General features: G+C 40.0%; 1 protein-coding gene across 2 annotated transcripts; it reads left to right on the forward strand.

The window, feature by feature from the left end:
- Positions 1 to 1,214: 1,214 nt before the first annotated feature.
- Positions 1,215 to 26,913, forward strand: FKBP9 (FKBP prolyl isomerase 9). 2 transcript variants are annotated; one of them, XM_005302734.5, is made up of 10 exons: positions 1,215 to 1,891; positions 6,002 to 6,147; positions 7,864 to 8,053; positions 9,511 to 9,656; positions 11,429 to 11,618; positions 15,415 to 15,560; positions 16,870 to 17,056; positions 20,960 to 21,105; positions 23,318 to 23,481; positions 25,278 to 26,913. In XM_005302734.5, the coding sequence occupies exons 1-10, from the start codon at positions 1,638 to 1,640 to the stop codon at positions 25,458 to 25,460; spliced, it is 1,752 nt and encodes a 583-aa protein (XP_005302791.1). In that variant the 5' UTR covers positions 1,215 to 1,637; the 3' UTR covers positions 25,461 to 26,913. The 2 variants fall into 2 exon arrangements, with proteins under 2 accessions (XP_005302791.1, XP_065439834.1); XM_065583762.1 differs by lacking the exon at positions 1,215 to 1,891 and adding an exon at positions 5,676 to 5,896.
- Positions 26,914 to 27,335: the final 422 nt, after the last annotated feature.

Here is a 27,335-nt window from a genome sequence, read left to right on the forward strand (position 1 = left end):
ATCAGTGAACACCAAATAAATAGCATCACAAAGTGATACTGTACCTCAAGTAAGTACCTATCCTAGCCAGAAAGCTCATGTTAGAAATTGATGGTTAATCAAATAAAAGGGATTATCTACCTTGCTTACTCTTTTTGTGTGTGTGTGTGTGTGTGTAATAATAGGTCTACCAACATTTTCTGCAGACAAAGGCCCCAATTCTGTAAATACACATGAACGTACTTAACTTTACCAATATGAGTCATTCCATTGACTACCAACAGTGCATAAAGTTAAGCATGTGCATAAGTGTTTGTAGAATCAGAGGGTAAAGTAAATAAGGACGTGTTGTTTACTCCTTCTCATAACACAAGAACTAGGGGTCACCAAATGAAATTAATAGGCAGCAGGTTTAAAACAAACAAAAGGAAGTATTTCTTCACACAATGCACAGTCAACCTGTGGAACTCTTTGCCAGAGGATGTTGTGAAGGCCAAGACTATAACAGGGTTCAAGAAAGAACTAGATAAATTCATGGAGGATAGGTCCATCAATGGCTATTAGCCAGCATGGGCAGGGATGTTGTCCCTAGCTCTGTTTGCCAGAGGCTGGAAATGGGTAACACCTGGCATTGGCCACTGTTGGAAGACAGGATACAGGGCTAGATGGGTCTGACCTTTGGTCTGACCCAGTATGGCTGTTCTTATGTTCTTATAACTGGCCTTAATTCTGATTCCAGCTTTGACACTTACTGCTGCAGCCTCTGTCAAATCGCTTAATCTCTCTACCGCTATTTCCAAAGCTGTTTAAAACACTGGGGAGTGTAACATTTACCAAGCCCAAAGGAATGTTCTGAGGATTAGCTAGTGTTTGCAATGGAATCTGAAGTTGAAAAGCAGCATTCAAGTGGTAAATTACTATTTAAAATATTACAATATACTTTTTGGAGTCAGTTTAAGTGAAAATATTATTTAATTTAATTTTTAATTTTTTGATTTTTTTAACAATGCAAAAACTAAATGTGGTACAATGCATGAATACATTTGTAAAGAAATGGAAACAAATGAACAAGTAGTGATCACTTGTTCAACATAGTAGTTAAAAGTGTATCTTGGAGGAATTAAACCAAACCAAAAGCCTGAAAGAAGCAAAGGAACATGAAGTGAGGAGAGCAACATTACGCTGAACTCAGAATCAGTGCCACGTTGCACCATGTGCACCCCGCCTTTCACTTCTGAAGGGTCCTGACTCCTGGGGATGGGCTGTGATGCCTCTTCTCCCTCCCTTTCCCCCTGGACTTTGAGGCCTGGATTCTGGCCTGTTTCCAGGAGAGCAGCGAAACTTACGAACCACATGTAACAGAAAGAACTTGGGCTGGAGCGTAGCGCCTAGAACAGAACCCACCTACCCAGTAGCAACAGCAGCGGTGCACCGCGACCACCCCGCCCGTCTGGGCACCCCCACCCCTCCTCCTCGGCTGCTGTCTCCTCCCTCTTGGAGGCAGGGGGCTGAGATTTTTTTTTTTCATCCACCACGTTTGCAAATTTTGCAGCAGCAGCCGTGGGACAGGCCGCACGGCGCTTGGAGGCCGGGAATCGCTCGCAGGGCCCCTCTGATTCCCCCCACTCTCCGTCCTCCCGTCTCTTCCCTCTCGCTGCATGGCGGGCTTGGGGATGGTGCCCAGGCGGTGGAGGCACCGCTGCTGCTCGCTGCTGCTGCCCGCCCTGCTGGTGAGCTGGGTGGCCTGCCAGGCTCCGCCGGTGCCGGCCGGGGAGCAGCCCTGGGACGGGCAGGATGTGCACATCGAGCGCAGCTTCGTGCCGGAGCAGTGTGCGCGCACGGTGCGCAGCGGGGACTTCGTGCGCTACCACTACCACGGCACCTTCCCCGATGGAAGCAAGTTCGACTCCAGGTACCGCCCGGCCCGCCTGTGGCTCGGGCTCCCCTGCGGCTGCCGGGACAGGAGCCGGGGGTGGGGGCCGCAGGGAGAAGGAGCTGCCCCCTTCCGAGTGTGGGGGGAGGTCAGCAGTAGATGGGGTTTGAGGGGGGAGTGGCCCTTAGGAGTTTTCAGAGGGGTCAGGGATGGAGGCTGAGGTGGGTTATGTTGGGGGGTGCTGGGACTGGGTTTTGGGGGTGCCAGGAGCTATGTGGGGGAAAGAGATCAGGTGGGTTGTATTTTTTTTCTGGGGTTGAAGTGGGGGTCTTCAGACCCCCGGAATTCCCAGACAGAAACCGACCCAATGTCCATCTAGTCCAGTATCCTGTCTCTAAGGGTACGTCTTCACTACCCGCCGGATCGGGGGGTAGTAATCGATCTAGCGGGAATAACTATATCGCGTCTCGTTAAGACGCGATATAACGATCCCCGAACGCGCTCCCCGTCGACTCTGGAACTCCACTAGAGCCAGCGGCGGTAGCGCAGTCGACGGGGGAGCCGTGGTCGTCGAGCCTGCGCCGTGTGGACCCCTGGTAATTCGATCTACGATACTTCGACTTCAGCTACGCTATTCGCGTAGCTGAAGTTGCGTATCTTAGATCGATCCCCCCCCAGTGTAGACCAGCCCTAATAGTGGCCAGTATCAGATGCTTCCAAGAGAGGCACAAGAAGCAATGTACTTAATGTGCAATTGCGGAATAAGCTCCCTGTAAGAGTTTCTCTCTCACCCTGCCTGAAGAAGTGGGCTTTTTACCCACGGAACCTTATGCCCAAATAAATCTGTTAGTCTTTAAGGTGCCACCGGGACTCCCCCTTGTTCTCTCACCCTGGTCAGGCTTATTCTCTGACGAGTGAGGGCTTATATCCTGTATAACATATTTTTTCTCTCTCTCTGATAAAAGGTAGGTGTTTGGAGAGCTCTAGGGAGTGTGCGGAGAAGGTGGTTTCCAGATGGGAGTGGGTTGGGGCTCCAGGGTTGCCTTGGAGGGGCAGTAGTTTTGGTTCATTTCCCCCCCATCCCCTGGGTCATATGAAGTCATAAGTCTTTTTGCACTGCACAAAGGTGTGAGAGCCACATGGAAATATGGGACTATTGTATGTATATAAACTGTATAAACATATATGTTTAATGGTTTCCAATTATTTCTGGCTGAGGAAACGCCTGTGAAATGTGAAGCAGAAGGGGCTACCCACCCCAGACACACACCCATCAGACACTCTAGGCATGTACTCAGGGCAGCTAGCCCCTCCCACTGCTATAGCTCTGCTCAGTTTTATTCATCAAAGCTCTTGCAGGCATGTTGCCTCAGGCTGGTAATCACACACCCCAGCTTGAAGCATAGACATACCCCATGTGTTTATAAATGCCCAGCACAATAGAGCCCCAAACCTCGCTAAGTCCTCTGAGTGGTATTTTAATAACTAGTAAGCAATATTAATGAAAAGCAATAATCTATGTAGGAACATATATGACAGAAATAAATGTAGAAATTAATTGGGTCTATTTGTTTATTGTCTATTTGTCTGTTATTCTGCTCTAGATGGTAGTTTGTGGTTTACATTTTTGCGGCTTACTAATTTATAGTTTTAGAGTAATTTAAAAAGTAAAAATCTGACACTGCATCAAGTTAGCAATTCTTGAAATTGAAGAGTTTTTTTATTGTTGATTAGATTATTTTAAGACTTTTTTTTTTAAGGTGCTTACCATATAGGAATTAAAGATTGATTTGAATCAAATATATACTTACACCTCTACCTCGATATAACGTGACCCGATATAACGCGGTAAAGCAGTGCTCCGGGGGGCGGGGCTGCGCACTCTGGTGGATCAAAGCAAGTTTAATATAACGCGGTTTCACCTATAACATGGTAAGATTTTTTGGCTTCCGAGGACAGCGTTATATCGAGGTAGCGGTGTACTTATTTATTTATTTATTTATTTATTAATTTATTACAAAGTTTCTATTATGGTTCTTATAGCTGCTAGCTAGTTTTTTAATTTAAAGGTCCAAGAGAAGACTACATTAATGAAATCAGAGCAAATATATTTGGGTAGTGATTTGAAATTGCTTTATAAAAGACCTCTGTAGCCTAAATAGAGGCAGACTTCTATGATGGATAATTGTCAGTTTTATTTAGCTTTCTGCTTCAGTGATGAAAACTTTCATGAAACTTGGAAGCTTTTACTCTACAGTTCTTTCCAAGTTAGGTCTCCTTGCTACAAATCACTTTTATACAGACTTGTAAAATGTATTGCGGAAGTAACGGTTACATTTAATCTATTTTTAAAAATCAGAATTCATGCCATTGTGTTTCTTCTTCAAATATGTGTGCTTATTTCCATGCAAATAATTTGGAGTTTTAGGTCTGGCTTTAACTATAGAATATTGAAGAAATAAAAAAATGCCATCTGTGTAAACTGTCAGTAAAATTAGTCCTGCAGACCTGTTTTGCTCTGGTATAGTTTTGCTCAGTTCCACTGTCGATACAAATATTTTCTTTTAGATACTGTGGATTTGTTTTTAATGCATAATACATTTGTGTGTTTTACTATTTTAAATTGATCCTTGACATAGTCATACATTCCCCAATTGACAAAATATGACAAGTATCAATTTCTCATTTAGAATCTTTAACATATACATTTAAAATCTTATTAATTGGGTGCTTGTAGATATAACAGCATTTGCTAGGAGCTTGTTTAAATAGTGTTTTCCAGCATAAGTTCTCTAGAAATTTCTGGGAAATATTGTTCAGTAGGAAGCGAATGATGTGTATCAAGTAATGTCTGCTTTAAGAAAAGTTATTGCCTGTTGCAAAATGGTGGAGTCAACAGGGAGCTTGCATTTACAAGCCGTTTAGGAATTCTAGGCCTGGGGCTATTAGGAGCCTCAGTGCGTTATGGAAGTGATGTATGCAGTCTCTGAAAGTAAAGCCCTGACTATAACAATATCCACCTACTGGCTGGTTTTGAGAATGCTGCTTGCAGGCAGAAAGGAGGACATAGCATTAAACAAAAAAAAAGTTGCTCTTGTTATCTGAAGAAAATGACCTGAAGACAACATAAAGGCTTTGCAGTGACAGGGGAGCAATAAAGCATATAGAGGATGGGGAATGTTTCAGAGGCTTCATTGCCTTCCTGTTATGTTTGTTGTTCACATTTTCCATTAAAGAAAATTAAGTGCAACATTTATTTATTCAGATAAACTGAACTGAATTACTACCTCAAAGAAAGTACTTGGTATTGAATTTAATGTGGTTAAGCTTTTACCACCCAGGCTTATACTGTTGCGGGGAATCTCCTATTTACAGTGGAACTGTGACCATTTTATGGAAAACTTTATTATAATTCAAATTTACCACAAACACTCATACATCATCCCATTGGAAGATTAGTTCCAGTATACGTCACATTATCGGAACTGGCAAACTTGCTGTATAAAGCAAATCTGTAAATTTTTGATGTTCGTCTAAGTCTTAATATCAAAGAAATGGGTGTGGAGGAGAAAAATGTAGTTAATTAGCACATCCTACAGTTAGCCTCAAAAACAGTGCTCCCCCCTTCTGGGGAAAGATATAATAATAGCAATGAAATTGCATGTTACGAAGGCGTCATTATTTTACATAATATATTACAGTGCACTTACCACTATTTTTTGAAATGTTATAAAATTAAACTACTCTTGTCAAAGTAAATGAACGAAATATATTATGTGGTACATTTTCCTTGCTTTTTAAAAACTGTTTAATTTGCTTTTTAATTCAGTAATTTTGCAATAGATCCTCTGGTCATTGGTGTGAATTAGCAAAATTCAGCTGTAGTCTGATGTTTGTGTGAAGATACCTGTTACATCATTAGGAAGCATGTGTGAGGGATAACAGGCTGAGATTGCATTGAGGTCAAATGGAGGAGTGAAGTTTAGGAGATGCTTGCATTAGTTTCCTGGTTTCCATAGCTGGTCTGTCTGATGTTCTAACTGGGTGAGCTTTGGAGCAAGATAAAATTAAACTAGGACAAGAGATAGACACAGAGCAGTTTGTAAATAACCCATTTATGTTTTTCTTTCTCTCCATCCCTCTCGTTAGCTATGACAGGGGTTCCACATTCAATGCCTTTGTGGGAAAAGGCCAGCTTATTGCAGGGATGGACAAAGCTCTGGTTGGAATGTGTGTGAACGAGAGACGTTTTGTGAAAATTCCACCCAAGCTTGCCTATGGGAGTGAAGGAGTTTGTAAGTACAGCAGCATGGCTATAAATATTTTGGTTGCATAGGATGTAGGAGATTTAATTAAGTTGATAAAATCTGAAGTTACAAAAAAGAATTGTAAAAACTGCACCTGATTTGATGTTTTTTGGGTGGGTCAGAGGGCAATTTTCAGATACCTGACATTTAGTGTTAAAGAATTAAAATACAGGGGCTTCACCAGTGAAGTCCAGGGCCAATGCTATGGTAATAAGGCAACTTCACTCTGCAGACTTTGCTAAATACAAAGACAACACTGTATCACCTTATTCCTGGGTCATATTTGTTTGTAAAGTTGATTCACGACCATAAAGGCTAGAATTATTCTAAAAATGACAGTTCAGCTTAAAAATTAAACTTTTAAATGAATTTTGTTTTTACGTACTATTTTTACAAGTAACATCTTTGTTTACCATAACTGGAAAAGATTAAAGAGAGAGGCTTTGATCCTGCAATCAGTTAAGCGTGCGCTTAACTTTTAAGCATGTAAACATTCCCTTTAGCTTCAGTGGGAGCACTCAGATGCATAAGTACTTGCAGGATCAGGGCCAAAATATTGTTCTCTATTTTTTTTTGGATTGCTTGACTAGCATATTTGACAACATTTCATATATAGTCAGTTTCTCCCTGTGTGGTTTTTCACACAAAAACAGGAGAGAGGAGAACATTACGCGAACACCTGTCAGGGACAGGGATGGCTCCAGGCACCAGCACAGCAAGCGCGTGCCTGGGGAGGCAAGCCGCAGGGGGCGGCAGTCAGGCAGCCTTCGGCGGCATGCCTGCAGGAGGTCCACCGGTCCCACGGCTTTGTCAGCAATTCTGCGGCGGGTACTCTGAAGGCACGGGACCGGCAGATCACCCGCAGAAACGCCACCGAATCTGCGTCCCCCCCCCCCCCCCCCCCCCCGCCAAAGGCCGCCTGACTGCCGTGCTTGGGGTGGCAAAAAACATAGAGCCGCCCCTGGTCAGGGATGGTCTAGATAATATTTAGTCCTGCCATGAGTGCAGGGGACTGGACTAGATGACCTATTGAAGTCCCTTCCAGTTCTATGATTTAAATGGAAAAACAAAAATGTTGAAAAATGATAAAAATTGGCTGAAGACTTAGGGTTACTAACTGAAGTGACTTAAATTTTTAATTTTTTTTTTAACTGACTAGATTTCAAGATGACAGGGTCCTTATAACATTCGGTAGAATTTAATAAGTAAGCCTCCAGTTTCCTCAAGGAAAGCTTCTTACTTACTGCTCATGTGTAAAATTTTCAAGTCCCAAATGGAGGAGAATAGTCTAGGAGTATCAAACAGTTATTTGGAGCTTGATCTTATATAGTGTGTTAAGTGCTCTCATCTGTAGCAAAGGCAGAGTTCTGGCAGAGTTCATAGGGGGGTGAGGAGCTCAGCAAAATTCTGGATTGGGTCTTTACCAAAGATTTAATTTTGTTCCCTCCTGTGTTATCCTGGAGGTATAATTACAGCCATTTAGTAAATATATGAAGTTATAAAGTATAAAGGTATAAGATTGTAAATAAGTATAAAGCTATTGTTGGTTATCTTCTTTAGAAAACTTCTTTGTGGGTGGCAGACGTGTGATGCTGTCAGTGGCCCAAGTAAAGTTAGATGATTTTATGTTAGTTTGGCACCCTGTGAAAAGGTGGGTAGCATGATAATGATTTTAACTTTTTTTGTTTTTTATTTTGTTTGCAGCTGGTGTAATCCCCCCAAATGCAGTGCTTCATTTTGATGTACTTCTGATAGATCTTTGGAATTCTGAAGATGAGGTTCAAATTCAAACTTATTTGAAGCCTGAAAGATGTACTCGGACAATCCAGGTGTCTGACTTTGTAAGATACCATTACAATGGAACTTTCTTGGATGGGACTCTGTTTGACTCAAGGTAAGGTGTTAATACTTTTCTGTGGATTTTTTTTTACTATATCTGTTCTGGGCTACTTAAAGGAGGCTTTTTCTTCTTTTTTCCAAGTGGATAACATAACTAATGTTAATTACTACACTGTGAAACAAAGAGAAAGGAGCTTGCAAGACTATTGGAGTAGCTTGGCTTCATAAGAGTTATACACATCGGTCTAGAGGATTGTATGAATGTAGTACTGGCTCAAACCAGTAAAAGTGATATCTTATTACTCCATGGACATTAGGAAGCTTCTCTCCCTTTCACTTTCCATGCCGACCGTATTCTATAATAAAATTAATGAATAGGTTTTGTAACAATTTTAATATTGATATTTATATGTGGTGTTTTATGTACAAAACTGTACAGGGTTGTTAAAGAAAATAAAGTATCTCCATTTCTAAAATGCCTCAGTAGGCAGGCAGCCTGTGTATTTCACTGGGGTTTCATGGTGGGTATTATTTTATTAATAATCAGAGTTCATGTTGGGACATCATGCTTAGTGAGAATCGAGACCATGGAAGGTATGGATGTTGTTGTGGGTAGAGATTGGAAGGAATATGTTTTAAAGTTAGTAATATTTTGTCAGTAACTTTTTTGTCTTCTTTTAGGTTAGTTATTTGGAACTTTAAAAATGAGGTTAGCCCGGTCAAGGTCTTCTGGTTTTTAACTACCCTTTTGGGAAGTCTTCCAATGTGTGTTGCTTTCCAACAGAGGACTGCCTGGAATATTGGCAGAACTTTGTGTGAAGCTTTTGCAATGACTGCCAGGCAGGCTCTGGCCAGCGCAATTAATCCCACATTTTCAAGAGCCAAACCTGTTTCGCGGAAAAATGAAAGAGAAATTTTGTGCTGCCAATGTTTTACAAAATATAGGCTATTCATAAATTGTTTGATTAGTAAATTTAAGGCTTCCACCAATCTATTTTTAGTGTTTTCTAGTGCACTTGCTTGTATGTATATGTACCAGCATCCTCTATGGGATCAAATGTCAGACTTGCTCAAGTGTGTGTGTGTGTGTGTGTGTGTGTGTGTGATTCTTCCCTTCTAAAGGCTTGTACTACTAATGCTGAAATATAACAGAGGGTAAAATATTCACAGGTGCCTAAATCCTAATAGAAAACTCAATGAGGCACTTAGGCTCCTACATCTATGAGATTAACCTTCTAAATCACTCCTGAAAAAGAACTTAAGCTTCTAAATCATTTAGGCACTTTGGAAAATGTTACCCAGAATGTCTCCATTAGCTCAAGTTGTAGATGCCTGTGTTTTTGGAACAGAAGGTTGTAAATTGTATTCCTTGTGCCAAGTGTGAAGTGAACTCTAGCAACTCATTGTGATGCTTGTGTGTGTGTGGCTTTTGGTTATTAATTTTCTTTATTTTTTTGATTGGCTCTGTGATAATTAGCTTTTTCTTCTTTAATTCTTTGTTTTAATTTTTAGCCACAATCGGATGAAAACTTACGACACGTATGTGGGAATTGGATGGCTGATTCCTGGTATGGACAAGGGACTCCTAGGAATGTGTGTAGGAGAAAAGCGCATTATCACAATACCTCCTTACCTAGCATATGGAGAAGAAGGAGATGGTAAAAGTGCCCCTCTTCCCTCCCCAAACTCTCCATTTTCTAACACAAACCTTTGCATTACGTATTTAGCATTGTGAAAGTACCATTATTTCAGATTATGTATTGATTGAAAATACTTTTCTAAAAGTAATTCAGGATGTGGCTTATCAGCAAAGTGCAGGTATTTTTCTTTCATAAATAGTAGGCTGGCTTATTGACAGATGAGTGCTTAGCATTGACTTAATTGTAATATATAACATATGCTGAAGTTTAATTTCTTTGCAGGTAATTTTTTCTATGAAGAATAAACTCCATATGCTTTTTAAACTGGAAGTCAGGTGCTTCCTTATTTCTTCTAGACAACTGCCACAGCAATTTGACTTCTCTCAATAAGTGGAAAGTCATCTTAGGCCTGGTCCACACTAACCCCCCACTTCGAACTAAGGTACGCAAATTCAGCTACGTTAATAACGTAGCTGAATTCGAAGTACCTTAGTTCGAACTTACCGCGGGTCCAGACGCGGCAGGCAGGCTCCCCCGTTGATGCCGCATACTCCTCTCGCCGAGCTGGAGTACCGGCATCGACGGCGAGCACTTCCGGGATCGATTTATCGCGTCTAGACAAGACGCGATAAATCGATCCCAGAAGATCGATTGCTTACTGCCGGACCCGGAGGTAAGTGTAGACCTACCCTTAGAGTTCCCAGTTTCTGTTTATTTCTTGTTGCTAGTCTCACTAATAACTGTCCATCAGTAGGCTGTTTCCTGGACTCCACTCACACATATCTGAGCCGGTGTTTGTGAATCCATGCCCATGCCCATCATTGATGGCAAAGAGTCGTCTGGGTTATGTCACAATATATCCCAGATCAGATCTGGAATTGCCATCCTGGATCAGACCCAGGGTCTTTCTTAGACAGTATCCTGTCTCTGGCAGTGACCAGTACCAGATACTTCAAAGGAAGAGGCAAGAATGCTATAGTAGGCAGATATGGGGCACCTGTCCCCCCACATTAGGTCTCATCCTGATCCTGAATAGTTAGAAATTTGGCTTTAGTGCTGAACAATGAGGTTTAATATCCCTTCCTTGATTTTTATCATCATGAATTATGATAATTCTGGATATTCTTATTATCCATATAAATATTCAATCTTTTTTTGAATCTTGATTGACTTCAACGACTTCCTGTGATAGTGAGTTCCAGTCTAATTATGCATTGTGTGAATAAGTATTTCCTTTTATCAATGTTGAATTTGCCGCTTTTAATTTCATCGTGTGAACTCTTCTCCTTGTCTTATGGGACACGGGGAACAGAAGTTCCAGTATACCTTCTCTATCCCATTTGTTATTATATAGACCCTCAAAAGTATGACGGAAATGCTCACTAATTCAGAAACCCTGGTCAGATGCACACACTGTACATAGGCTTCTGTCGTCTTTAATTGGAGAGACCAGTATTTTGGATGACCGGGTGTTATCACAATGGGTTCAGTATAAATATACCTAGAATAAATAAAATAATGGAATTCAAAGAATTAGAGGACAACCCCACATTGGATGACTGACTGAAAGCAGATTTGGCCATGTGATTGGGGGGCCATAATTCTGCAGTACCCCCTTCCCCCCCCCCCCTTTTTTTTTTTTTTTTTATTATTCATTGTCCTAATAGTCAAATCTGCTATCTGGGATGTGAAAACAAAATATAAATAACAACATCATGAAAAGCAAAAAGTTGAATTCCTTTTAGAACTATTGCTCTGACTTAATTGCTTCTTCCCCATCTCACATGTAGGTAAAGAGATTCCTGGTCAGGCTTCTCTGGTTTTTGATGTGGCTCTGCTAGATCTTCATAACCCGAAAGATGGCATCACTATTGAGAACCAACAAGTGCCTGGATCCTGTGAGCGAAAAAGCCAGACAGGGGACTTTCTCAGATATCACTATAATGGCACGCTGCTGGATGGCACATTATTTGATTCCAGGTAACCAAACGACTAGACATTTATATGGATAGAGTGCTGGATGGGACTCAGGAGACCTGGGTTCTATTCTGGCTCTGGCCTGCTGGGTGACCTTGGGCAAATCACTTCCCTTCTCTGTGTCTCAGTTTTCCCCATTTGTAAAATGAGGATAATACTGGCCTCCTTTGTAAAGCACTTTCAGCTCTGATGATGAAAAGCAGTATACAAGACCTAACTATTGTTAATTCCAGTCTATATGTGTACAGTATACTTGTGTGTGTGTGTGTGTGTGTGTGTGTGTATATATATATATATATATGAGGCTTCTTATAACATTGTCATAAGCAGTCGTAGTGAGTAGGAATGCTCTAGAATTCTTCCCATTTCCTATCCATTTGTAAAGCGTGTGGGACTTGTGAGTTTCAGGCGGTAGTTGGGAGTGGGAGCAGGGAGGGTGTATATCCTTATCAGAAGTAATTCAAAACTTTGAGCGTGTCAGTGGGATTAAGAGTCATTGTTCATGCTTTGTATTGCAGTATTGCTTAAGACACCACCTGAGGCTAGGGCCCCACTTGACTAGGTGCACCGTATATACATAGTAGAAGACAACCCTTGCCTCAAAGAGCTTACACTCTAAACAGACAAGACTGACAAAGGGTGGAAGAAAAGAAATATTATCCCCATTTTACAGTTGGAGAACTGAGGCACAGAGATTAAGTGACTTGCTCAAGATTACATGAGAGGTCTTTGGCAGAGCCAGGAATTAAACCCACATCTCTTAGTCCTACTCTTGTGCCTTAACCACAAGAGCATCCTACTTCCCTACTTGAAAACTCTGCACCTTGCAGAATCAGGTCCTTAAAAATACTAAAATCATTAACAAATCTATCTCTGATAAAGAAAAAAAGGACATAAGTATGGGTCAGTTCATAATTAATAAGATTAATCTGTGTGTCCAAGAACACTTCAATTTATAAAGCCATATGGTGAAAAATGTGTGCAAGGTTAAGTTCTTATCAAGAAGATGAAAGATGGCAGATGGAATTCAATGTTGATAAATGCAAAGTAATGAACATTGGAAAACATAATCCCAACTATACATATAAAATGATGGGGTCTAAATTAGCTGTTACCACTCAAGAAAGAGATCTTGGAGTCATTGTGGATAGTTCTCTGAAAACTTCCACTCAATGTGCAGCAGCAGTCAAAAAAACGAACAGAATGTTGGGAATCATTAAGAAAGGGATAGATAATAAGACAGAAAATATCATATTGCCTCTAAATAAATCCATGGTACATGCACATCTTGAATACTGTGTGCAGATGTGGTCGCCCCATCTCAAAAAAGATGCATTGGAATTGGAAAAGGTTCAGAAAATGGTTACAAAAATGAACGGCTGCCGTATGAGGAGAGATTAATAAGACTGGGACTTTTCAGCTTGGAGAAGAGATGACTAAGGGGGGATATGATAGAGGTCTATAAAATCATGACTGGTGTGGAGAAAGTAAATAAAGAAGTGTTGTTTACTCCTTCTCATGACATAAGAACTAGGGGTCACCAAATGAAATTAATAGACAGCAGGTTTTAAAATAAACACAAGGAAGTATATTTTCATACAACGCACAGTCAACCTGTGGAACTCCTTGCCAGAGGATGTTGTGAAGGCCAAGACTATAACAGGGTTCCAAAAAGAACTAGATAAGTTCTCGGAGGATAGGTCCATCAATGGCTATTAACCAGGATGGACGGGGATGGTGTCCCTAGCCTCTGTTTCCCAGCTGGGAATGGGCGACGGGGAATGGATCATTTGATGATTTTCTGTTCATTCCCTCTGGGCACCTGGTATTGGCCACTGTTGGAAGACAGGATACTGGGCTAGATGGACCTTTGCTCTGATCCAGTATGGCCGTTCTTATGTTCTTAAGTTTTCTATTTTAAACCTGGCACAAACAGCAAAAAATTGCAGTGAAACCATTGTAGAATAAATAGAGCAATACTACTTTATGCTTCTATGGCTTCTGTAATCTGATCTTAAAGTGCTTTCCAAACATAATATTAATTTATCTACATTAATAGAATTATAGGATATCTACTTTACAATAGGTGAACTGAGATACAGAGAGATTCAGTCATAGTTAGTGACGTGCAAATAGAATGCCAAAGCCCTGAGTTGCATATTCCCCACTGGAGTACACTATAGAGTTCAAGCATAGCATAGGAACTGTGTTACCTGTCAACATTTTTCTCCTCTTATAAAAATGTAAACTGATGTCTCATCTTTTCTGTAATAACTCAGTTTTTGAAAATTTCCTTTGCATTTATATCTTGGTCATTGTGAATAAATAGTGAGAGATGTTGTGTAACCCCGTGCAGCTGAATAATTGTACATCATGTTAAAGAGCTGACAAATGTTAGTTATAAAATGTATTCATTAAAATGGCATGCATTCTTACAATGCCACTCCTCTAACCTCCTGCAGAAGTTACAAGTAAGGACAATATCTAACATGTGTAATTAGTCATCCAAAAGGAGCCAGCCTGGGGGACTTTTCCCACTGGCATAGGGAATGTGTCAGGAGTGAGGCTGGGGGTAGGAGACGTGTGTTAGGAGTGGGGCTGTAGTAATGATCTCTACACCCATTCTGGGCAATTCTAAGTTGTAGGGCTACTCACAGGCAACCCAGCTAGGCTTGCCTAAATTACACTAACCTCCTGCAGAAGTTACAAGTAAGGACAATATCTAACATGTGTAATTAGTCATCCAAAAGGAGCCAGCCTGGGGGACTTTTCCCACTGGCATAGGGAATGTGTCAGGAGTGAGGCTGGGGGTAGGAGACGTGTGTTAGGAGTGGGGCTGTAGTAATGATCTCTACACCCATTCTGGGCAATTCTAAGTTGTAGGGCTACTCACAGGCAACCCAGCTAGGCTTGCCTAAATTACACTATGGGCTGCACTGGCGTCCAGAATCCCAGGGCCATTATGGTGGCTTAACATCAGTTCTGTGCTTCCTCCCTTGGGCTGTGCGTGTACTTGGCCCCCAAGAGGTGCAGCACGCAATAGCATCTTTTGTGGTAGATTTGTTCTCTTTAGTAACAGATGTTGGTCCAAATGCTTGGGATTGGCCTTTTGATGCTTGGCCAATAGTTTAGGAGGGAGGGCTATTACCTGCATTTCCTTGTTGGAGCTTATTCATCTCTCCATTCCTCTAGTAGATGATTCAGGGGCAGTCACCCAGATATCAATTTATTCTAACAGTAATTATTCATTGCTTTTGCTACAAAATGAGACCAAATGAGGGATGTCTGGTGAAAATGGATCCAGTACTTTATTTATAAAAACTGATCAAAGCAGTGCTTGAACTGAGGGAGAAAACTTACTTTTATTAAAATTTAATTTCATTTAGTTTTATATACATAAGGAGAGAAATCTAGGGAGGTAATTCTTGACTTTTAATATTCACCTTTTGTATCCTGCAGAGATGTTGTTGCAAAACAGTTGTTCCACAGCCAGGGTTCCTCAGTATCGGTTTAACCATCATAAATAAGCAAAACGTGCATCTGTGACTGGCTAAACATTATGGGCCAGATTCACTGCTACACAATGGCTGCTTTGTGCCGCTACAGCAATAGAATACAGTCATGTATCTGGATTTAACTGGTTTAAAAAGAATGCTAAAGTTACACAACAGTTTAAAAAACTACAATCACAAAGTGGGAAAAGGAAACATACATGTGTGTAAGTTTGCTATAGTATTAAGTAAGTTACAAAACTGCTGATACTGATAATAGTGTCACTAAAGCAAAATATTTTCTATAGCTATTCCCGGAACCATACATATGACACCTACATTGGGAAAGGTTATGTGATCGCAGGGATGGATGAAGGTTTGCTTGGGGTATGCATTGGGGAAAAGAGAAGAATAATAATTCCACCTCATCTTGGATATGGAGAAGAAGGAAGAGGTGAGCTCAGTTTTTATTTCAGTACAGTCTTTCATAGGAAGCATTGCTTCCTTTGTTCTTCAGCGCAATTAAAACTAGCTAATCTCTGAAGTGTTTATCCTTCTCTTTTGGTATTCAAAAGGTGTGTATATTAATATAGTACTCAAAGGGCGTAAAAGTGGCAGAATTAGGCCCAGAGTCTTCAAAACGATTTTAGTTAGCTAGATATGATTATACACAGTCTCAGTTGTCTGACTGTAGGTGGGGACATGAAAATTATTTTGATAATCTATGGTTCAGACAAACAGGTTACTGGGGCCAGGAGTCTGCGAGTTTATGAACTCTGCAGTGAGAGCCTCTTTCCTGTAGATCTTAATAAATTGTGTATGCTAAAGGACTTCTGTGTGTTAAGTTTTCTTCCTCATTCCTTCCACAGCCACAAGTTTTGTGGACACCTAAGCCGCCGCTGTAAACAGTGGATGCATGTAACAACAAAGGATGTGTGTATGTATAACATACAATTAAAATTCCTTTGTGAAAACTCACTCACTTTTAGGAAGGGTATTGCTAGAGTGTAACTATGTCAATTTCTCTAGACAATCGCAGTTGTGTGCTTGTGTTTTAAAAAGCTTTTCCCAGTACATAAACCATTATTTTCCATTAATAACATTTTAGGAAATGTTTCATTTTTGTGACAACATTCCACTGTGCTAATTGGGAATTAGACTTATAGCAAAGAAACCCGTTGGTGGTTGTGGATGCATCTATCGCTGTTGGTAACATAATCACACAATACTTTGGGGTGTGAGAAAAAGCACATACTTGTCAAGGTTTTTCAAGTAGTTTAACCCCTTTTCTGCTGCTATTCAGTTGCCAGTGCCTGGTGGAAGTGTTGATGTTCTGTTACAGTCTTGCCGCTTTAATAGTGATTTGGTGTGTGAGGTACCAATCAAGTGGCTAAGTTGGTCACAGGAAATGTAAACTTCCAGCTTCACTGTGCTATTAAAAATGCAAAGTAGAGTACATAGTTTTAAAACCTTGAATGATGACATGTTTTCCTTTAATTTTTGAATTGACTGCTAATATAATACTTTTTTATTGGTGTCCTCTGCATTTTTAGTGTTTTTCATTGGAAGCTTCTTGTATCTATGCTCTTGTGTGCAGAGGTGACTCAGTGCTTTAATCCTGAGAAATGTAAACTGAAACAAAGAACAAAATCACTCAGTAGAAGACTCAACATTTTATGTATTCTCACTGTGTGATGTATGAGGTCAGTATGTACCTGTGTAGATGCCGTTTGTTTCTCCTTATATGATTGCTTACTATTTAGGAAAGATTCCAGGATCTGCAGTACTGGTTTTTGACATCCATGTGATTGACTTCCATAACCCTTTGGACTCTGTCAACATTACTACTCATTACAAACCTTCCAATTGCACAGTATTGAGTAAGAAAGGAGATTACTTGAAGTACCACTACAATGCCTCACTCCTGGATGGCACGTTGTTAGACTCAACGTAAGTACGTCACTTGGCATATGAAATATTCTATGTAACTATGAAAGCGAGAGTCAAAATGAATATCATACAAAGCAATTAGGATATTAAGAAAGGAAAAAGGTTGACAGTGATGTTAAAATATTCATGTTAACATGGGACCAATTTATTTTTCCTGTCTGACATGTCTATAAAATCTTTTCATATAGGGAAAAATGGGGAGAGAGAGCAACCAAAGGGAAAGAGTTGGGGACAGCAGAAATAGGGATGTGAGAGAGGAACATAGAAATTGTCACCATAGTAATGAACAAGATACACATGAACTAGGGTGTTTCATTAGGTTCTGTTGCAGCTGAGATCTTCATGGAGAAACTGTTGGCTGGTTGGATCGTGATCATGTTTATGGTGGGTCAGGTTGGGGGACAAAGGGGTTCTGACAATGTTTACTTCCTGCCTACTGTACACATTAGGAGTGTGAATGGAGGCAAAAGCTGCTGGCAACCGTTGTCTCCTTCGTTCAAAGGTCAGCTGAATCTCTTTGCTGTGCTGATCCCTCTTGACTGGTTTAGTTTCCTTGTTGTGACATAAAATAGATTATTTTAGATGAACCACATTTTGGATTGAGCTGAAGTAAATTCAGATAGTGTTTGCTATGACTGAATAAATTCTCTTGTTCCGTTTTTGGGTCTGTGCACCCCTCATCTTTTTGAATATTAGTACTGTTAAATTTACCTTATTTGTATTTTATTTGGGAGGTGAGGTAGGGAAGGACTACATTTATTTATTTAATTTAAAGAGAAGAACATAAACACCAGAAATAGTCCATAGTTTTCATTATAACTTGTGCAGCTGAATCTCTTTCTCTCTCTCTATGGACATTTATATGGCCACCATCACTATAGTATCTAGCACCCCACATCTTTAATGCATTTATCCCCACAACATCCCCTCCCCAGGAGGGAGGGATAGCTCAGTGGTTTGAGCATTGGCCTGCTAAACCCAGGGTTGTGCGTTCAATCCTTGAGGGAGCCACTTGGGGATCTGGGACAAAATCAGTACTTGGTCCTGCCAGTGAAGGCAGGGGGCTGGACTCAATGACCTTTCAAGGTCCCTTCCAGTTCTAGGAGATGGGATATCTCCATTAATTTCTAGAATTTCTAAATTTCTAGAATCTCTGAATTAGGGAAGTGCAATTATTCCCATTTTAGAGATGGAAGACTGAGGCATAGAGTGGCTAAGTGACGTGCCAAAGGTCACACAAGAAGTCTGTGGTGAAGCAAGGACTTGAACCCTGTGTCACAGTTCAGGGCAACTGCACCTGTATTTCCCCTCAGTGGTTCTGCAAGAGCACCCACTTGCAGGCTTCCGGCACTCTAGCCATTGCCTCTCTTGGGTGGAGACCTATGTCTGTCTCCTTCTTGACCCAGGTATTTCCAGGCTGAACAGTTAGTTCCCTGCTTTCATTATGTTATTCCCAGCAAAAGACAGTCTGCCTAAGCAGACCTGCTTGCTTCCTCTTCAGAGACTGATAACAGTGTAATTGCCCACTGTCAAGCTACCACACAGCTCTTTCTATGCAAACTTCTTTATTCTTAGGGCAATAGTATTACAGAGAACATATTAAACACCATAAAAGAACCTACACGCATGCTAATAAGCTTACTAGAGTCTCCCCTCACCCCCAGTCTCCACAAGGGCTCTGGCCCTTGTCCGTTCTTTGAGCCCGACCCTAAAGATTGGGACCACCCATGGACTAGAGGTCCTGTCCATTTACTGGATCAGAACGAAGGCCCGAATGTGTTTAAAACCAGGCTGTTTAAACAAAAGTCCTTTCTTTGGCTTCTTGAGAAGCCAGATTGAGTCTTTGGACTGTCCTCCAGTAACAGATGATCAGCACAGCAAAGGTCCCCTCCTCAGGGTGAAGCTATATGGGCTCAGTCAGAAGGTGGGGGTTCGCAATATTCTCCCCCCCAGTACTTCTTAGGAATTCCACTCTTATACATGCTGTCCCAAAAGATCAATTTTCTCTGCTGTATTGTTCAGCACAGTCTTTTGAAGTTCACCTTGTCTCCCAGAGATTGCTTTAAATCCTCATTTCTCCAAAAGAGGTGTTCCATACAACCCCACAATAGCACACAAACATTTGCATTTTCAATACAATGGACCCCAAAGATAGTAAACGTAATTCAGTAAGGTTTAACTTAATTCCATAAGGTTTGCCCAGGATTGTTTGGGTTTCCCCCAAGAACCCCTTCACTCAGGTCCCCAAGAACTCAGTTTTGTCACTCAGATTCCTTTATTTGGCATACAGCAAAGCTAAGCTCAGTTGATCAGACTCAAGCACAGTGGATATAGAACATACCACACATCCGGACTTACACAGTAAAACCTCTTCCTTTGTATACATGTACACAGTGCATTGCATTTACTATATGCTGCATCGCATGTTTTGGGATTGTCCGGTTGCTTTGTAGGAACCATTTCCCGTACTGCATGCTCTTCCATGCCATGTCCATATACAACTTTCTCTTTGCATTCCGGATTTATCTTGTCCATTGTAAATGGTTCCTAGAGTGTTCTCCCCTTATCTTAGCTAGTACAGACATTCTGTTTCCCGCCAGCTGATACATTTACCTCCCTAATCCTGTTTCCCAAGAAATGATACCTCACCCACCTCCAATTACACATGTCAAGCCAGGCCTATAAGGCTATTGCAGGGCACTGTCATATCTGTTGCACACAGGTCTTCTAAGTGCTAGGGTAGTGCCCTAACCACAGGACCATCCATCCTTTCCTTATAGAGGCTCAGTACTCAGGGTCACACAATTCAGCAAAAAATGACAAAAGGAAAGAGAGACTGACTGAAAAAGGGGCACTCAGATGCTGCAAGGATAGGTGCCAGTAAAAAGTCCCAAGATTGCAAACTTGCCTTTTAGAATTATAATGTATATTTAAGAGAGACAAGGTGGGTGAGGTAATATCTTTTATTGAATATATTGGGGATGGATATGAATCTCAGAGATGTGCATTGGAGAGAGATGAACAGCTATTATTCTGCCCTTTCTTGGTTGTGGAGAAGCTGGCATTGGTAAGTAAATGAAACCTAATAAACAACCAGCGGTATAATTATTACCTCCCGAATGACTGAAATATACAGAAACTCTCTCACCAACAGAAGTTGGTACAATAAAAGATATTACCTCACTCACCTTGTCTTTCTAATATCCTGTGACCAGCACAGCTACAACAACATTGCAAACAAAGTATATATAATTTATTTATCACTTCATAGAAATACATCTTAGAACTAAGACCCCAGTAGCAAGTTATAATTTATAATACGATAGGACTAAAATATTAGCAAGATTCTTAGAAACAATAAAGACCTCAATTGCCTTGGGGTTCAAATTAGTTACCTAATCTACTAGACACACAAACTGGGATTTTTAATGGAGCCGAAGGAAGGTAGGTGACCAAATCCCATTGAATTTCAATGGCAGTTCGATGCCTGATTCCCTTAAACTCTTCTGAAAATCCCAGCTGGGCTTATTTAGCCAAGGGGATTCCTCGTGTGAGTAAACTTACTCATGTGCTTAAGACTTTGCAGAATCAGGCTTGTGGCTTGCAAAGTGTTTTTTCCCAAAGATATTTGCTAGGCAAGAAGCCCTTATTTGAATGACAAAGTATTTCAGAGTTTTGATTGGGAGGATTAAAATCCTTAATCAGGTTTAATTCAAGTGACCATGATGTCTGAAGCTCCTATCACATACAATCTGTTACCTCAGCAATTACACCACTTGGCTATTTAGAAGCATATAGCATTAGAGGTAAACTTGATTTTTTGGCCACAAAGGGACTTTGATATAGAAACTGTACAGTTTGGGTAACATGGAAGTAGTAAAAATTCTCTCTTTTATTTTTCAGGATTAGTCTTGGTAAAACATATAATATAGTTCTGGGATCTGGACAGGTTGTTTTGGGGATGGACATGGGTCTTAGAGATATGTGTGTTGGAGAGAGACGAACAGTTATTATTCCGCCCCATCTTGGTTATGGAGAAGCTGGTGTTGGTAAGTAAATGGAACCTAATAGACAACTGGTGGTGTAACTTATTACCTACTGAGTGACTGAAGTATGTGTGTTATTAGTCTTGTTTTTTCCATTATTTCTGGGGCAGGAGGGTAAGAGTGGTTTGAAAAGGTAAGGAAAAATACCATTTTTAAACATTTGGGTTTTTTTTACATTTTTAAAATTATCCAGCAGTGTTACAGTGCTCTCTTTGGATCTTTTCCATGCTAGTAATTTAACAAAAAAGTGTTTGGTTGAAATAAACTTTCCACCTTTAATAATATGGCTCTGAAAATGTGACATTCTGGCCAGTGTGCTGATTACCATGGGACACCACTGAGTGCCAGTGCCACCATGTGTCATAATGGAATGCTGTCAGCAGTAGGGCTAGATTCACAAAGCATCTTAGACACTGAACTATCACTTGAGTGAGGAACTCCCAGGTGAGTACCCTAACCACAGGGCCAAAAGTTATGAGGGAACTCCTCATCCTCCATTGTTTCTTGCAAGAAACCCCTTAGGCACCTGATTCCAGGAGAGGGTTCACAACTGTGAATCCAAACCAGATTTAGGTGCCTTCCTGCAGTCCAGACTTAGACTCCTAACTCCCTGCGAAGGGCAGGGCTTGGGGCACAGGCCTTCCCTTTGCATCTCCCATTGGTTAGCTCAGGCAATTCCTCACTCAGCGTGCTGCCTCTTGTGAACAGGGCTTTGGAGTTGTACTCCGGCTCTGCTCCAGCTCTAGCCAAAAACCTGCAGCTCCACTGCTCCGGAGCTGCTCCACGCTCCACCTCCTGGCTCCGCTCCAAACCCCTGCATATGAATCCCATTCTTAGGTGCCCGTCTCTTCCCATTCATTGTAGTTGCTGAACCCAGGCTTGGTGAATCCCAATCATTTTTCTAAGTGCTAAAAATTAGGCATTATGATGGATTGTTTTGTACTTGGGCCTGCACTTCCACTTGTCCGTGTGAACAGTCTCATTGGAATTGTTGTAGCTATGCATGGGCTAGAATTTATGTGCAGGAGGAACTTTGTGGGATTGAGTCTTTAATTTGGAATTATAGGGCTCCAAGAATTAATTACAAAACATTGAAATTTCAGAGGGCTATCAGTTCCTAGTACATGGAGTTATTACTGGCCTGTGCAATTAAAAGAACTTGGGGAATGGTGTCCTAATGATATCAAACTCACCACAGCTCACTCTGACTTTGTTGATTTGGATTCCTAAAGAACATAGACAACTTCTGTTGTATAAAGATTCAGCGTCCGGCATCACACTGAGTTTAATATAGAATAAATATGAGAGATTAATTGAACACCTCTTTGATTTGTATATGAATCCAAGACAAATTATAAATGTATTAAAATTATATAAAATTATTAATTAAAAACACCATAATGTAGTTAAAAATTCTACTAAATTATGTGTCATTGGTATTTTGACACTATTAAGATTACATTGGACATATGGTCTGGAGTAAATGCTAGCATGATTCTGAATATATTAGTATTTTCTTATATATCTCGTGCGACTCCTTTATTCATTTTGGATCAGAAGTTCCTTTTTGATTTGTTTCCTTTTTTAAAAAAACAATATCATGCATATTCAATGAAGAGTCCCAGTGGAGGAAATATATCAGACAAAGGCAATCTTGTATCTGTAGCTAGAAGATATATGGAGTCGCCATATATCTTTTTCATTTTTATTAATAAAAATGTGGGGCACCGTTATTAAGGAAAGGTTAACTTTTATATTAAGTGTCTATCAAAATAACTGGATTGAAACTTGGCTAGGCCACCATTCAGGAAAGCATTTCTATTCAGGAAGAGCACGTAAGCAAATGCTTAAATTCCATTCAAGTGCTTAAATTAAACATGTTTATGTGCCTTTCCTGAGTCAGGGCCTTTAAGATTAAAAACTCACATTATATATGTCACTTATAGCAAATATCTAGTTCTGCATGTGTCTCATATAATCAAATATTGTATGGTCTAGCCCCAGTTTGCTGTTTATATATGGCCTGATCCAGTGCCCACTGAAGTCAATGAAAAGACTCCCATTGATTTCATTGGGCTTGGATCGGACCCCTCGTGAAGTACTTGTAGTTGCACTTTAAGTAATAGACATGTTTTTTAATTGTGAAAAAACCCTAAATTGTCCTTTTGCCATATAACTGAATGTTAATACGTAACTGTGCTATTTGTTGTGACAGAAGGAGAAGTTCCTGGTAGTGCAGTATTAGTTTTTGACATTGAACTGCTGGAACTAGTGTCTGGCTTACCTGATGGCTACATGTTTGTCTGGCATGGTGATGTCTCTCCAAATCTCTTTGAAGAAATTGACAAGGATAATAATGGAGAAGTTTTTCTGGAGGAGGTAAGTAGAGGGGTAAAACCACCTGCATAGATTTTTTTTGTTCTTAGCTCCATCACCATGAAGCTCATGGAGAAGTCAGGTTTTGTCTTTAAGTTTTGGAGTTTATCCAGCCCTGGCTATGGTTATTACCAAGTTAACAGGAAGCTGCCATTTTAAATTAAATTTACATTTTAAATTTTCAAAAAACCCTACCAAGAACAATATGGGCTGTCAAAAGGCAGAAAGACCAGTGGTTAAAAGACTAAACTTCTTTTCCTCCTTCTTCCTATTATCTCTCTCTCCTTCTCTCCTCTTTAATTTTCCTCTGATCTCCTGTAGCTGCCCTATTCTTACAGGGCTGAAAGGCTCTTGTCTACAGAATAGATGTAATGTACATTGTGTTTCAGAACTGAATGGGGAGGGAGAAGCTTGGATGTGATTGTTGGTACCAGAGCTTGATCTATAAAGGGGCTGGGGGGGGGAAGATGTGAGAAAGGGTGTTGGATCAAAATGTTTGTAAATGTCAAAAATCACACTTCTATCTTAAGTTTTGTGGCTGCTGTTGTTACAAATAGCACCTAAGATTATTGTAACTGAGATTAGAGGGAAAAAATAATCTAGTCAGTCTGTATAATTTCTGCATTGGACAGCACTTTGTGCACAGTTTCCCTGCCTCTGTTTGTGTCAGTATTTAGATGTAACACGTAAGGGACATTTTTTGTTTATTAAAGGAAAATTTGCTTTAAAAAGAGACTCTAGAGGGCTCAAATGCAGGTGTAGACCCTGAACTATTTTTAATTCATTATTTGAAGCTGAGTAGATTTGATGTTATTGTCTCTTTAAAAAGCTTTCAGCAGTGTGATAGTTCCATTCTCTTTGCTCTCTGTTGTAAGACTGTGATCCTAAGTAACCCTGTATTCACACCCTACACGCTATTGTAATAATCTTTCTACAGTATATGCCTTGGGAGGTATCATTTGAAAACTAATAACTCACTGAGCATTAATATTATTGCATAATGTGTGTGTTAAGAGTTATGGATATATGTTGGAATTAGGACTAAAGTGTGTTTAAATGAGGCATGTCAGGGGAAATTGGTAGCCTGATCTGCCTTAGACAAACGAATGTATATTTGACCAGTCGATATGCTAAATACGACAGTCTTTACCTATACCGAGGCTCAACATTGTGTTAGTTTATAGTTATTCTAACACAGCGGTTCTCAAATTTTAGCAACCCCAGGACCCCCATTTTGATTTAAATTTTTTCCCACTGACCCCAAGTGCCCCGCTGAGCCCTTTTATAGCTCTAGGTATATGTTTTTTTGTTTTGTTTTAAAGTCGTAGGAGGAGTAGTTAAAGATAAATGGATTAATACTTTGCTTGAGGAAAATTTATTGAAATGTTACCTTTGCTCTTGTTTCCATGTCAGCTTTCACACTTGGAATTCCCTATACTTGTACACACGCACAAAAAAACCCCTCTCTCTTTGCATTCATTTCCCTTCCCAAAATTCTTCTTATGCAAGGTCTTTCTTGGATAACCCATCTTCAATCTGTATTGTGGGTGAAATCCTGGCTTCACTGAAGTGAACGACCAAACTTCTGTTGACTTCAGAGTAGCAAGATTTTACCTCATGTCTGATCTGTCCAATTTAGATTGTAAGATCTAAGGGTAACAACATATATGTTCTCTCACCCCTCCAGTGGTTAGGACCCTGGTAGTTAGTATTGAGCAGTAATTGTTGGTCTTTCTAAAATATCCATTTAGTCTGTTGTTTTAATTATTCTATTGTGAACTTTTTTTTTTTCTCCCTAGTTTTCAGAATACATTCAAGCTCAGGTTGATTCTGGCAAAGGAAAACTAGCTCCTGGCTTTGACTCTTCAAAGATTGTTAAAAATATGTTCACAAATCAGGACCGAAATGGAGATGGCAAGATTACAGCTGAAGAATTCAAACTGAAAGACCAAGAGACCACAGAGGGACATGATGAACTGTAAAACAAAACAAAAAAAGAACAGTGAGCTGACCTACTGTCACTGTATGTGTGTACTGGAAGATGTTTGAAGTACTGTATGTGTGTGTGTTTGAAAGGATGGTATTTGGGGAAGGTGTTTGTATACAACTCTTCATGTGTGCATGGTGGTGTATGTGGAGTGGGTTATTACACGAGAGAAGCTTTTCAGTTAGAATGAGTAGTTACATTTAAAAAAAACCCAGTAAGGGCCTCAGTGTGGGATTTATAAAGTGATTTGAGTGTACTGGCAAACATGGTTGTGTGAACAATATGGTTAATTTTTATGCTTAGAATCACAATTTTATTATTGAATGATGTACTTCACTTGGTTGGATGAAAAGTAGAAAATATACAAATTTTTTTAGTTCTTTAAAAAGCCTTTTTGTATTTAAAATTACTTTACAGGTATGTAAATAAACAGAAAAACGTGCCCCACTAGCATACCTGCAAAATTACTGCATTAACAGATTAGAGAGTTACTGGTAGTACCCCTTTAGAAAGCATGTATTCTTTTCAATAACTGAACAAGCCCATTTTAAGAATCACCAGTAGGAGCTATGATTTGCAGATTACAAACAAATACATTATTAGACATGCCATTGGAAAATTCTGGCAAGCTGTGAATAAAATGAATCTTTTAAGTTGTGCCCACATATGTAATGATGGGGTTTACTGTATATGTGACAGAAGTTTGCTACATTCCTACATCTTATTTAACTAGAACATTTCACTCTCAGAGGACTGTTAAAGCACTGTCAAGATATGAATACTAAATTTTATATCCTGTCTACTGTATGTTAAAGCCGGTACAGTCAACCAGTTGATCTGTAAATGTAGCAAGTATTTTTTAATTAAACAGACCGATTAAATATTCTATTTTCCAGAAAATTACATGAACTTCCCTCAACACACACACAGCACAGAAATACTTCCCTAGTCATAGAGTACAAAGGGAGGTGTATGTTTCCATTCTATTCTTTGAAGTGAGACACATGCTTTCCTTGATCTGTACATGAATGGTGCTGGTTTTACACTTTCTGGCGCACACATTTGAAAAACTGCTATTTTTAATTAAATGAAAATATTTTGTATTTTTTTTCCCCATTACAGAAAATGCCATGAACTTTTGTTGGGTTTGACATATGCTTGAGGATTCTTTTGTTATATAAAATATTGATCAACACAGATTGTACTCTTTTTTTTTTTTTTCTCGCTGAGGGATGGAGGGCTTAATATCTCTTGATCAGAACAAGTACCTTATACACACACCATATGCAAGATTGCTATCCTAAATCTATGTACAGTTTCATTATTGGAACAAAAACCCTTATGAGAACACCCCTTTGCGCTAGAGTCGTTAAGTAAAATAATTCTGATTAGCTATAACAACATATTTCTGTTTTGTACTTCATATTAATAAAGGGTTTTGGAAAGTCTGGAGTTTCTTAAATTGATCATACCATCTGACCATTAGCAGTGGCTGTTCAGAATGTGCTTTGAAGTTTGCTTGTACTGAAAAATAAATACAGTTCCTCTAACTTTACATTAATAAGGGTGGGGTTTATATATAAATGTCCCCATGCCCAGTGAAAGCCAGACTACCTTTGTCTGAGGTTTTTGCTTGTAGTGCTAGGACCCTAGTTAAAACGCTACTACAAGGAAATCCTGACTGACTACTTAGATATGGACCAATTTTAGCCCTTTAATGCCTGGTAGAAGATCTTAGGTATTAATGGATTGCGGTTGGAATTTCATGCATTATCATACAAATGGCCCTTCAGAACCATTAACATCTCACCAAAGCAGTGTTCTTATGGCAGCTTTAGTTCCTGATGTTGGATAGAGTTTCCTCCTTTGT

Source organism: Chrysemys picta, chromosome 2, assembly GCF_011386835.1.
Source record: "Chrysemys picta bellii isolate R12L10 chromosome 2, ASM1138683v2, whole genome shotgun sequence".
NCBI classification, from domain to species: Eukaryota; Metazoa; Chordata; order Testudines; family Emydidae; genus Chrysemys; species Chrysemys picta.

Bases quoted from the DNA above. Each gene is read 5' to 3' on its own strand.
- FKBP9 (XM_005302734.5), top strand. From the start codon at position 1,638: ATGGCGGGCTTGGGGATGGTGCCCAGGCGGTGGAGGCACCGCTGCTGC. The intron at 21,106-23,317 runs GTAAGTAAATGG...TTGTTGTGACAG, and splicing joins TTATGGAGAAGCTGGTGTTG to AAGGAGAAGTTCCTGGTAGT. The intron at 23,482-25,277 runs GTAAGTAGAGGG...TTTTCTCCCTAG, and splicing joins GAGAAGTTTTTCTGGAGGAG to TTTTCAGAATACATTCAAGC.